A 12,904-nucleotide genomic window follows, 5' to 3' on the forward strand; every position below is an offset into this window, starting at 1 on the left:
GATTCCCACTGAGACCAGGGGCTCCTCACTGCCAGCCGAGCGCAGCCAGGCCCCTGTGTGTTTCCTCAGTCTCACAGCACACACGCCACTGTCTTTTTTCAGTTCCAGTTCCTCGTGTTCAGATGGTTCTCAGAGACCCGAGACCCTCCCTCTTGGGAAGACCCGGCCAGCTCTCCCTGGAGGCCCCTGTGCCTGCCCTCCGTGGACTGGCAGCGAGCCGCCCTCTGCCTGTGGAAGCAGAGGACCTTGCGGGAACTGCTGAAGCAGGAGGGACTCCATGTAGGTCCCACTGTCCCTTCCCCTGCTTTGCTCCTCCAAGCTCTGGGCTCTGTGGGCACAGGACATGGGCGGCGGGCCTGACCCAACAGAAATCACTCCTGGGATCGTCATACTTTAAACACGCCTGCCAGGCTGCAGGCTGGGGCCGGGCGTCTCCAAGCACAGTCACGGGAAGCTTGGCCGCTCAGACAACGTGCCCATGTGACTGTTTCTGCCACCTCTTCATAACTTTCCATTTATTTCTTGGATGTTTGCCTGCTTGTTTTGGTCTTTAGAGAAAAAGTTATGTCGTTTTATTGTATATTTTTTTCAACTCTTTTATTGTTAATAATCAGTCATACAAGAGTAGGTCTGACCATCTGTCTGACACCAGGAGCAGTGAGGCAGGAGCAGCCGGGCCTCGATCACCGTCCACACACACGTCTCTGCTGGTGCCGCACAGCTCCGGCGTTTACACACACTGCGTGTGCTGCATGCATGTCTCTGGGACACGTTGTTACACACAGTGTGAGGTTTTTGGTTTTTTTTTTTAGTTCTGATGTCATTTATCGGCACAAAAATTAGTCAGACACAGCATGGTGTCTCGACACGGCTGCATTTCATGTTTGGTGCGTTTAGGTTAGTGTTTCTTTGGCTCCTAATTCCCAGCATGTACTACACCTTCCCCCTCTGTGTCAGCGTTGTGAGGTTTTGAGGCTAGTCTGTGTTGACATGTGGCGCTGTGACTGTTGGAGGCATGTTCTCACGTCAAGTTCATCTTTTGGTTATTTGCACAACTCGGTGAGCTAGGAAGTGATTGTTGTGCAGATGCCGCGGGCTGTCCTGGACCAGGCAGCAGTGTGGAAGACTGAGTTTAAAGAACAGTTTGAACGGTTTTGGTTAGCTTCACGTTCAGAGTTAAATGACTGATTCTTCATCTGGGCTTGGTGCCAGCCTCCCAGTATAACCCTGGGAGATGCCGTAGGACGATGTTTCTGACAGACACACAGGAGACCTCCAGCTATTATGAGAGGGCAGAGTCACAGCCCCAACCGGTGGCTTCTGTGCTGTCCTTGCTGTGGTGGTCACTTGGTCCTTTTCTCTCAGTTGACTTACAGAGACTGGTTACAGCTGGAACTAGAAATTCAGCCTGAAGTTGATTCTCTTTCAGATACAGAAAGGTAAGTGTTTAAAGGATTTACCCTTTAAAATGTTAATACAGTTTTCTACACTGTCTTAAGTCTAAGTTTTGTCATTATATCCTCAGTTTAATGTTCAGTTTAACATAAGTGTATGAGTACAGTTTTATTCATTCTTTTATTCGAGAAACACTTATTGACCTACAGTTTGCCAGACACTTCTAGAATGTTCTAGAAGCTGGGGATGCAGTGTGAACAAGACAGATGGGGCACACGAGGCACATACAGGGCTTCCCACTTGCACTTCTGCCGCAATGCCCCTAAGCCGTTCTGCCGAGGAACTGTGCAGAACCGGACCCTGTGTGAGCCTGGGGGCGGGCAGGTTGATAAATAAGGCGGATTAGAGGGCACTGAAGACACCAGACGGGGCTTTGGGAGCTGGTGCCGGCGGGCAAGGAGCTGCGCCTGTGGAGGGCCACAGTGGGGAAGCCCTGGAGGGTCTCAGCTGGTGTCGGCCAACCAGGGAAGCAGAGGGGAGGGTGGGCAGCGCCTTGCCGAGTGCTGGCTTTGAGGCACGGCACCAGGGGTGAGCAAATCAGAGACTGAGCCCCATGTGAGTCCCGGGGCTGGTGACGGAGACTGCCAAGACGTCAGGTGTGCTATCCTGGCCTCGAGCAGGTGCTGAGAGGCCGTGGGTTTGGGGGTGGGTCGGGGCACAGGAGCCAGAGGGGGCTGTCCTCAAGCCACCGTACTTGGAGTGGTCAGAGACGTCCCTGAACACGGGGGTGCCGTGTCGTGGTGTCAGATTCTGACGGAACAAGTAGAATAAGGAGGGACAGCGATGGGCGAGGGGAGGGACGACCCGCTTCCTTTCCCAGCTCAGTGGGCGCTTCCACCTTTCAGGTTTGTGCACGGCCTGCCTCCTGTGCGCTTCCTTCATGCGCTCACAAGCCCGGGCTTCCTTCCTTGCCAGGAGGGAAAGAAGGAACCAGTTTTCTGGCCTGCAGATCCATAGGACCCCTTCTTAACTCACCCTTAGGTTGCTGTGTGTTGATGGTGTGCGGTCCTGTTCAGGGCCTCCTTCCTTCTCTCCTGATTGCAGTTCCAAACAGGCTTCGGCGGCTCGCTCCCTGCCCCTCGTGGTCACACGGGGAGGTCCTGCTTGGGTCCTCTTATTCCTGCAGGAACAGACTGCAGTGTTGGTGGCTGTCTGTGCTGCGGTTTCAGCACCACGGAGCCTGGTCCATATCTGGATGCTTTGCTGGTGGACCTGGGACAGTGCAGGCACCCCCTCCACCCCCAGCTCAGCAGCTGTGGACCTGCAGTCTCCCTCACCCCTGGCTGAGGCGGACCCTGGCCTGTGCCTCCCTCAGCACAGACCCTGGCGTTTGCATCGCAGGCAGGACTTCCACCAGTGGGCCATCCACCAGCACTTCCTCCCGGCGCCCTCTGCCACCGGGGGCTGCGACGGAGACCTGGAAGTCGCCTGTGCCACGCTTGTCGATGTGCTCATGGACTTCTGCCAAAGGTTAGGAACGTTAGCGCCCAGAGGAGTCTGTCTTTTGATTTTGGTAGCTCTAAGAACGTTTTTATTTCTCTCAGTCCAGTTTGTGTTATACAGAGCACAGCTGAACATATCCTGATCGCAAGCTTGGGTTTTCGAGATGAAGGCAAGCTTCTGGAATCAGCTTTCTCTCTGTGCATAGATGTGCCAGTGGCAGTGACTCGGTCTTTCTACTTTGTCTCCTGGTGTCAGGGTTATTGGCAAACGTGACGAGAATAAAAGGTCACGCAAGTGGTGGGCGCCACTGTTGTCACCCACCGTGCAGGAAGCACTGGCGTGGACCATGAAAGGCAGGCATTCCTGGTACCACGTGGGCTTGCCAGGTGTGGCCTTCTGACGTGGCCTGTTTTTCTCATCGTCCTCGTGGTTGCTGTGTCGAGGTGGTACGTCGTGTTATCTCATTATGGTTTTGATTTGCTTTTCCCCGATGGCTTATGATGTTGAGCATCTTTTCATGTGCTGGTTGACCATTTATGTTATCTTTTTTGGACAAATGTCTAATCAGATCCTTTGCCTACTTAAAATTGGGTTATTTGTTGATTGAGTCATAAGAGTTCTTTATAGATTCTAGATACTTGGTCCTTACCAGATATATGAGTTGCAGATATTTTCTTCCATTCCGTGAGTCGTCGGTTCACTCCCTAGAAGGGGTACTTTGATGCACAAAAGTTTTAAATTTTGAAGAAGCCTTATTCATCTATTATTAGATTTAGCTCTTATTTTTAGGCCTTTGATCCATTCTGCATTAATTTTTTATATGGTGTGAGGTAGGGATCTGGCCCCATTCTTCTGTATGTGGATATACGGTTGTCCCCTTTTGTTGAAGAGACTGTCCTTTCCCTGTTGAATGGCCTTGGTACTCCTGTGGAAAGTCCATTAGCCATACATGAGAGAGTTCACTTCTGTACTCCTGATTCTATTCTACTTATCTATACGTCTATCCTTGTGCCAGGACCACACCATTTTGATTACTATAGCTTTGTAGTAAGTTTTAAAACTGGAACATGTGGGGATTTCTTGGCGGTCCAGTGGTTAGGACTCTGCGCTTTCACTGCTAAGGGCCTGGGTTCAATCCCTGGTCGGGTAACAAGTTCCAACGAGCCACGTGGCGTGGCCAAAAATAAATAAATTTTGAAAATTGGAAAATGTGAATCCTCCAACTTTGTCCTTTTTCAGGATTGTTTTTGGCTATTTTGGGTCCCTTGCAGTTCCACCTGAATTTTAGGATCAACTTATCACTTTCTGCAAAATGAGATGAGATTCTGATAATGACTGCGTTGTATCTGTAGATCAGTTTGGGTAGCACTGCCATCTTCCTATCCATGAACATGGGGTGGCTTTCCATTTATTTAGGTCATCTTTAATATTTTCAACAATGTTTTATAGTTTTTAGCACACGACTCTTGAATCACCCTGATTAAATTTATTCTTAAGTATTTAATTCTTTTTAGCACCATAGGCTCATTGCTTTAATTTCACTTATTTACTCTGATGGGGTTTTTTTGTTTGTTTTTTGTTTGTTTTTTTTGCGGTACGCGGGCCTCTCACTGTTGTGGCCTCTCCCGTTGCGGATCACAGGCTCAGCGGCCATGGCTCACGGGCCCAGCCGCTCCGCGGCATGTGGGATCCTCCTGGACAGGGGCACGAACCCGTGTCCCCTGCATTGGCAGGCGGACTCTCAACCACTGTGCCACCAGGGAAGCCCCTACTCTGATGTTTTTTATTGTGAATTCTTTAGGATTTTCTATATATACGGTCTTGAAATCTGCCAGTAGAGATGGCTTAACTTTTTCTTTTCCAATCTGGATGCCTTATATGTACTGATTTATTTATTTGCTGAATTATCCTGGCCAGAACTTTACAGGGCAATGTTGACTGAAGTAGTATGAGCGGACAGTTTGTCCTGGTCCTGATCTTAGGAGGACAGTTTTCAGTCTTTCATCATTAAGTACGGTGTGAACTGTGGGTTTTTCATAGATGCCTTTTGCCAGGTTGAGGAAGGTCCCTTTTACTCCTAGTTTGTTGTTTTTTTGTTTTTGTTTTTTTAGTCATGAAAAGGTATAGCATTTAATTTAATGCTTTATCTGTGTGGTTTTGGGGTTTTTATTCTACTCATATGCTTATTGCATTAATTGTTTCTTGCATGTTGAGCCAAGCTTGCATTCTTGGGATAAATCCCACTTGGTCGTGGCACGTAATTGTTTTGATGTGTTGCCTGAGTTGGTTGCTGGCTTTTTGCTGTTGTTGGGACACCGTGAGTGTCCTGCAGTCTCCGGGTACCTCCTGGCCCTGTGACCACAGGCCACTCTGGAGGCAGGAGGAGAAGCAGGCAGCCCAGCACAGGTAGGAGACACTTAGGAGGCTTTCACTGTGTTTTCATTTCAGTTCAAGAAGTTATGATCACTCAGAGAATTCTGATTTGGTTCTTGGGGGCTGCACAGGAAATCGGGATATTTTTTCCAGATTGCAGGTGAGTTAGAAGATGTAAAACTCAAGTGTGTCCACTGCGTTTAAGCCACGTGCTATTAAGATATTTATTATGAACATCCACAGTGAGTCCTAAGGAACCTGACCAGAATGAAAGCTTGAGTCACGTACACAATGGCTTAGACTAGAGAGGCCACGTGCTCGGTGAGCCCACCTCACTGTGAGCATCACAGGAACATGGAGACGAAAATTGTAATACGGGAAGCATCTCCAGGCTTTAGGACGTCTACAATTGGAAAACAGGAAGTAAAAATACTGACTTTGGTAGCAACATGGTTGCTACTCCTGTTTTCTGCTTTTTAACTCTTGGTGCTGCATTGGGAGGTCAGGCCCTGAGAATTGATATAAATAACCCTCCACTTGGCCGAGGATCAAGAGTTTGCAGATAATGGAGGCTGGGAGACTCTCCCATTTCCCGGGTCACTTGGCACCAAGGCAGGAGCACTTTTAGGAGAGTGCAGAAACTGTTTCTCATGCTGAAATGAAAGGTGCATTTCTGTCAGCATCCTGCTCTCCCCAGATCTCGAGAGTGAACTCTGGGGTCAGAGTGCAGAGCAAGGCCCCACCCTGCATCCTCGTCCACTGTGTGCACTGGGGGTCTGTAACTTTGGAAGAGTACTTGCAGTTCTGTATAATAGGATTCGGTGTTCCCGCTGTCACTCTTAAAAAAGTGCCTAACTTTAGAACATGTGGGGAATGAAAGAGAAATCATGGAGGATGTGGTCTGGAGCACTGGGAAGATGCTCCAGAATCATTTACGAATGAGTAAAACATCCACAAGAAAAGGACCCGAGTCCCCCAAGCCCTCATCTTGACCTTTGTCCTCCACGTCCGTCATAACTGAACGTGGAAGAAAATGACCTGTGAGGGCAGACACAGCGGGAGACGTGGGGTTGGGGTCACACGTGACGGGGCGACGATGAGACGGGGGCTCTGCATCTGGGGGGTGAGAACACACGTGTGCCTGCAGGCTGTGTGTGCGCCTCACTTGTGTGATTCACCCTCAGGCTGTGCACACACCCCCACCTGCACAGGGGAGCAGACGATAAACGGGTCAAGCGTTAGCCATGGAGAGTCTGGGGAGGGGTGTTCTTTGCACTGTTCTTTCTTCATTTTTGCAAAATCCTGCAGTTGTTCAGTCATTTCCAAGTGAAAAAGCTAGTTGCACTCAGTCTGCTGGCCCCACCTCAGGGCCCTGCTGGGAGTGAGAGGCCCCAGGATTTCTGCCTCTGGCCGTGCTCTCCTCCAGGAGATGGCTGCTGATCTGGAGCAGGGCCCAGCGCCCCTCGGCCATGCTGCTCCCCGGGGCCACTTCCTCTTTGGAGTTTTCTGCAGACGCCTTCAGGCCCTGGCTCGAGGGTGGGACGTGGCCAGCCGCCTGCAGCGACAGCAGGAGCTGCTCATGTGCAAACGGTAACACGGCTCGTGCCCCAGAACGGTAACACGGCTCGTGCCCCAGGGTCTGTCTTCACTTTGGGTTCTCTTCCCACTAGTCGTTCGTCTCTGGCCCCCGCCCCCGCCTGGGACGGCATCTTCCCCGGGTCCCCTGGAGAGCAGGGTCTAGAGGTGTGAAAGCAACTGGGGGTGAAAGTTCTCCTCCTGGGCTTCAGAAACCCCTCAGTTCAAAGACCTCGTGTGGAATGTGCGCTCGGGGTCCTCACTGCATCACGGCTGAGCCGTGATGTCCTTCCCGGTCTTGTGAACTGGTTGGTTAACGTGCTGCTCCCTGCCCTTGGTCATCGTGTAGCTTCACAGCTGGTTTGGGGACACACATTGAGTGTCCGTCGGCCCAGCAGGGCAACAGGCCGCAGACCGGGGCCAGTTTCGAGCGGGCTGGGAGGGTTGGCTGCGCTCCGAGCGTAGCTCTCGGGGTCACTGTCCATGCCTCCCTCCTCCCAGCATCCTCCTCGGCCTGCCCCCCTCTGTGCTTGTCGGCAGCCCCCGCTTGGAGCAGCTGGCCGCCCCCGACTGCAGTGACTTCTTCCACTTGGTCAACTCGGAGCTGGTAGGCGCAGGGCAAGTGAGCTGGGGTGTGGGGTTGAGGGACCATGTGGGCACCTCAGGCTGGCTCTGGAAAACTCACCAGCGCATCCGTGGCCACGTGGAGCCGACGGCCTCAGTGCGTGTCCTGCCTGCCCACGCCGGGTCTCTGAGGGTAGGACATGGCGCTCGGAGCCGCGGGTGAGCCCTTCACCTGGCTCGGCACCAGCCTGCGAGGCTAGAGACCGGGCAGCCCCGTCCTCCGGAGCACGACTCCTTCACGGAACCTTCCCCAGGGTGACCAGCTTGGGCCCCGCATGTGCAGACCATCCTGCCCGCCTCGCCTCCCCTCCGTCGGTTTCTTTTGGGGGCACGGAAGCCAGATGGTGCCCTGGCTCTTGTCAGGGGCTCCAAAGGGTGACATCCATGTGACCTGCATGTGGTCAGGGTCAGGGAGGTGCCGTGCATAAATGCTCCCCTGCCCACTGCAGGGGAAGGGCTTCTACACCAAACATGGGTTCCCGCTTTTTAAAAATGCACACGTGACTAGAGCTTGACCTGAGGTTCTGTTCATTTGTGTGGAACTTTAAAAGGTAACTGGGGAAGCAGCAGAAATGAGATGAGACTTTCTTTAAGTTCGTTCTAAAGGCTGTTGTTTTCCTTCGAGCCTTGAGAACGGCCTGTGAAAGCAGCCAGGTGAGGACACAGCGGGGACAGCACCTGGCCTGCCCGCCTGGGCCCACGGGGTTTGCGCCACGCCTGGCGGGCATGGGGGTGGACGCGAAGCCGCATGGAGCCAGCCCTCCGTGGGCCATGGCAGTGCCATCCTCCCGCGTGTCCTTACGTGGTGGAGCCTCCAACAGCTAGCTGCCCGCCCTGTCCTGTGCGTGCCTTCCTCACTGGCCTCTACCGTTTTGCAGAGAAACTTCTCCCACGACGGCGCCCTGACCCACGACATCACGGCCCACTTTTTCAGGGTAATTTCCTTTCCCTCTGCCCCTCCAGCGTCGCTGCTCACTCAGACCCCAGGGCTGGGCCCTTGCGTGCGTGGCAGCTCCTGGGGCCTGGGTCCACGTGCAAACCCTGCGTGCGGGCGTGTCTCCCCACAGGGGCTCCTCAACGCCTGTTCACGAAGCAGAGACCCCTCCCTGGCAGCTGACCTGACCCTGACTGCCTGCCAGACCCAGTGCCCCTTGCTTCTGACCTCTGCTCTGGTAGGCTCCCCATCTTCTCAGGGGTGTTCCTGGACCTGGCGCAGCCAGGTTCCGCCTAGGGCTTCCTGGCAGCGTGATTCAGGGGAAGCTGTGCCAGGAGCAGTGGGGACAGACCACAGGAGTCGGGGTGGGGCTCCTCAGGAGTCTGTGCCCGGAGCCGTTCATACTCCTACTTGCTCTGTGCTGACTGGAGCCGAGTGGGGACTGGAGCCGAGTGGGGACTGCTGCCCTGCTGGCCCGGCTGCCGCCCCAGCCCCTGCTGGCCCGGCCTTCTCGTGACGTTCCACGGGTGGGGCTCCCACGCAGGCTTTCTCACCCCTTCTCGGCTTTGTCAGGAGGGAGGACGCAGCGCGTCCCTTGCTGAGCTTCCTGGGCGGCTGTGGCCTCTGGCTCATGGCTCTGTAGCTCAGCAGGGCCGTCCAAGGACCGGGCCCTCCTCTGTCCATATCCCGTGTCCTCCGCGGATGAGGATGAGCATGCCTCACGGAGCTGCTTTGGGCCTTAAATGAGACGCTGTCCTTGCGGTTATGAAGCACTTGATGAGCAGGAGACAGGCTCTGGGGGTGTCGGCCTGCGGGCAGACATTGCCCGCGCAGATCGCCAGCGTCACCCGAGGCTTCCCAATCTTCTTGGTGAGGGGGGGGAACTGACCTGTCGGTGCCCGTTCTCTCCCGTGAGCTGTGGTGGCCGCACCTGGAGCCCGAGCTTCACCGCCGGTGGAGAAGATGCTCCCAGAGCCCGCTGCCTGCAGAGCTGCAGAGGCTGCAGGAGGCCCAGCACTTTGCCGGGAGGTGAGTGCGGGCAGCGGGACCCACTCGGTTACCTGCATGGTGTCTCGGGAGCTGGAGGGGGCCCTGGGGAGGCTCTGTGAGGCCCATGTGTGGAAGGGGGAAGGAGAGCCGAGTGGACACGTTCCCGTCAGACTGGCGTCCGGGGTCCACCTGCCCGTCTCCTCTCACATCCGAGTAGGTGCTGTCCTTGGAGGTCACGACAGGGATTGCTGGCCCCATCCAGCCTCCCTACATCTTCCTTTGTGACCCGTTTTTATCCGAGGCACCTGTGTCCCCCCCCCCCAAGGGTCAGCGATGCTTGAAATCTCAAAACGAGGAAAGCAAGTCTGCCCACTGAGTCTAATTCTGCAAAGAGCAGAGAACTTTCTTATATCACTGCATTATATTCCATTTTTAACTTTTGGCCCAGTTTTAACCTGCTGGAGAACCATGAACATCACATTGCAGTCGGAGTGGGGGCCGAGTGGAAGGCAGGTGCAGACTCTGGGGGGAGGACTCCTTGCAAAGCTGAGGCTGCCGGGACCAGGCACCCCCTCCAGGCATACCGCTTCCTGCGTCCGGGCCAGAGGGGCATGTTGACGGCCAAGGGCCAGCCTGTGGAGACCGGTTGGAGGGCCGGGGTGGGTGCGCTTTGGGTTCTGGCTGTGACGGGCTGGGGGGCTCTTGCGGTGACACACACCTCCGTCTACGGCAGCGTCCTCTCCCCACTTGCGGCACCCCCCGCCCCTGGCCCGGCCTGGCTCTGCGCGGCTGCCCTGCACTTTGTGATTCGACGGGCCGGGAAGGAGAGCGTCCGGCGGGAGCTGGGGCGGCTGGACGGCCAAGGAGAGGAGGTGAGAATGAGGTCCTTGCCCTGCGTGTCCTTTTCCAGCAGTCTCACTGCTTCTCAGGGTTCTGACCACACTGTGCTTTTCAAGGACAGACAAGACTTTGGGGTGCCTGTAACTTTATTTGGAAGCAAAAACTTAGTGGGTTTGTAGGTTTAGTAAGACTTAGATTCTCAGGTTTGCTGATAAAAAGGGTACTTCACATTTCAGTCTCAAGTGCGTTTGTTTGGCCTGTTTATCAACGCAACCCCGGGGTGGGGGGGGGGTTAGGGCTGGCTGCCAGCTGTCCAGCGGGACCTTCCGTTTCGTAGCCTCAAGGCACCCCAGTTAGCTGCTGGCAGAGACCAAGGGTGGACAGAGGGCTGCTCGGATGGCAGGCTGGTGGCCCCACTGGGAGCTGTGGGACCCCCCCAGGGCCCCCTACCCAGAGCTGTGGCGTGCTCCCGTGTCTCCCCCAGCTGAATCCCTGGTTCTATGAAAGCCAGGGTCCCCCAGTAGCTCAGGCCGTACACACCTGCCTGAGAACAGTTGCTGAGCTGTGAGTTTTTGGCGATCATAATTTAAAGTAAGAAACTACCAGAGAGAGTCTATTTTTTAAGAGTTTTCAGGTTGTTTTTGCTGGAAGGATTGTAGTGGCTCCAGAGCCTCCAGGCCACTGTCACCTCCACACACTCTGGCCTGGGGGATCAGCAGAGACAGGTCCCCAAGCAGTAATAGTTTATAACCCATTAAATTCTCTCTTTAAGAGTGACTGGAAAATTTTCTTTCTCTGGAGATCCACTTAAGAGATTTATAACCTAGGCCTGTAAATTCTTAACAAGGAATGTATTCTTTCTTCATTTAGAATTACTTTAAGGGAACACAGCACCGGTAGCTTTATGTTGTGAGTGGACCTGTTTTTATTTGCAGCTGTTGGTTTTCCTGTTTTTTTTTTCCTTGATGGGCCTGCTCTCTTCACATCTGACCCTGCAGGTAGGTCACCCCTCTGCTGCCGTGGGCAGGGCAGCGAGCAGCTGGCACGACCCCCCAGGGCACTTGAAACCATGGGTCTCCCCCGAGACCTCCTGAGTTAGGGTCTCTTGGTGGGGGGGGGGGGCACCTGGGACCTTTGTGTCGAAGGCTTTCTCAGGAGAGAAAACCCCAGGCCGCTGGCCCGCCTCTTGGTGTCTTCTGTCCAGAGGCCCCAGGTGGACACCTCTTCCTTGCACACTTGTCACCTTAGGGTCCTTCTCCCTCTTCTTCTGTGGGTAACAGGCCATTGGCTCCCTGAAGGCTCTGAACGTCTGTGCCGAGGTCCTGGGGTGTCTGCAGAGGAAGAGGATTTCCTGGCTGCTGCTCTTTCAGTTGACGGAGACGGGTGAGAAATCCGGAGACCGACCGGCCAGCCTGTGTCTGTCCTGGTTCCCGGCCCTCTGCCGGGAGCACAGGGGGCGGCAGGGTCAGACTGTGGCCCCATTCTTTAGTCCTTCTCTTCAGAAGCGACTTTCAGATGGTTAAACATGAGCCTCTCCTTGGGGCTCACTTTGAAAACTCATTTTCTCAAGTTTCTGTTCTTGGTAAGTATATAGACTCATTTAAGCAAAATAATTTAGTGGAGTATCGAGGATCCCAGGGACGCCAGCCCCCAAGCTCTACTCTGCAGCACGAGGACATCACCCCTGCGTCACCAGGCACACGACGCCCGTGAAGACCCCGACCCTGCAGGGAGGCACCCACACTGCTGACAGAGCCCCTCTGTGTTGCAGATGCCGGCCTGGGGCGCACCCTCCTCCGCCTGGCCCCCGACCACCACATCAGGCTGCTGCCGGTCGCCTTCTACAGGTAACCCCCGGAGCCTGCTGGTCAGGGGAGGGGCGGCGGGGCTCCCTCGAGATGGGAAAGGCTGCTCCTCTGCTGCCTGCACTGGCCTCAGTGAGGTCAGTGAGGTCCGGGTCACCTGACGTCCGTCTCCGTTTTCAGCCTCCTGTCCTACTTTGACGAGGATGCCCTCCTCCAGGAAGACGCCTTCCTGCACGTTGCTGTTAACATGTACCTGAAGCTCGTGGGCCTCTTCGTGGCTGGGGAAACTGGTGCGGTCTGGACTCTGGCCCACAGTGGGGACCTCCAGGCCCAGGCAGGTGCAGGGCCAGGCCTGTCTCCAGACGGACCCGGGCGGCCAGCTCTTGGGGACGGGCAGCCCCTCCTGGCGCAGTGCGCAGCTGTGAGCACCCTGACCGCGGCTCTGCCTGTCTTCTCTCCAGGGCGACCCTGTAAGCCTGATAACAAACGCTCGTCTTTTTCTGCTGCAGTTGATACCTCGGTGCCCGAAAAGGAGCTTCTCAGACATGGCAGAGGTAACGCCCAGGTGCTCGCCTTGCTGTCTGTCTTCACGTCCCCATTACTGTTCACTGTGAGGGTGCTGAACGCCTTCGGGAAAATGAGCATGTGGCGTCCAGCACTTGGCGTCTCCCCGGGCCCTGGGTGTTTGGGGGCCATGGGGCAGCACAGGCCCAGCACACTGGCTTTCTTGCAGCTGCTGGGCGTCAGTGCGGACTGTGACCCGGAAGTGCGTGCCGCCCTCCTCAGCAGGCGGCAGGCCGTGCTGGACCCTGACCTCTACCAGGAACCCCGTCTCTTCTGACAGGATCTGCACAGGGCATAGCCC

The 12,904-nt window shown here is 55.1% G+C and overlaps 1 protein-coding gene across 1 annotated transcript in view; it reads left to right on the forward strand.

Moving 5' to 3' along the window:
• FANCA (FA complementation group A) overlaps window positions 1-12,901 on the forward strand; it is a gene marked incomplete at its 5' end in the record, with an annotated part of 52,616 nt that extends 39,715 nt beyond the window's left edge. The window contains 16 exon segments of the mRNA XM_082607864.1: window positions 103-279; window positions 1,366-1,439; window positions 2,797-2,925; window positions 5,347-5,431; window positions 6,698-6,861; window positions 7,348-7,453; window positions 8,349-8,405; window positions 8,538-8,642; window positions 9,321-9,433; window positions 10,128-10,266; window positions 11,170-11,232; window positions 11,515-11,617; window positions 12,006-12,081; window positions 12,220-12,373; window positions 12,501-12,593; window positions 12,773-12,901. Of these exon segments, the coding sequence (XP_082463990.1) occupies window positions 103-279; window positions 1,366-1,439; window positions 2,797-2,925; window positions 5,347-5,431; window positions 6,698-6,861; window positions 7,348-7,453; window positions 8,349-8,405; window positions 8,538-8,642; window positions 9,321-9,433; window positions 10,128-10,266; window positions 11,170-11,232; window positions 11,515-11,617; window positions 12,006-12,081; window positions 12,220-12,373; window positions 12,501-12,593; window positions 12,773-12,880 (1,746 nt within the window). The 3' untranslated portion in view covers window positions 12,881-12,901.
• Window positions 12,902-12,904: the final 3 nt, after the last annotated feature.

Source organism: Mesoplodon mirus (assembly GCF_964341445.2).
Source record: "Mesoplodon mirus genome assembly, chromosome: 19".
NCBI lineage: Eukaryota > Metazoa > Chordata > Mammalia > Artiodactyla > Ziphiidae > Mesoplodon > Mesoplodon mirus.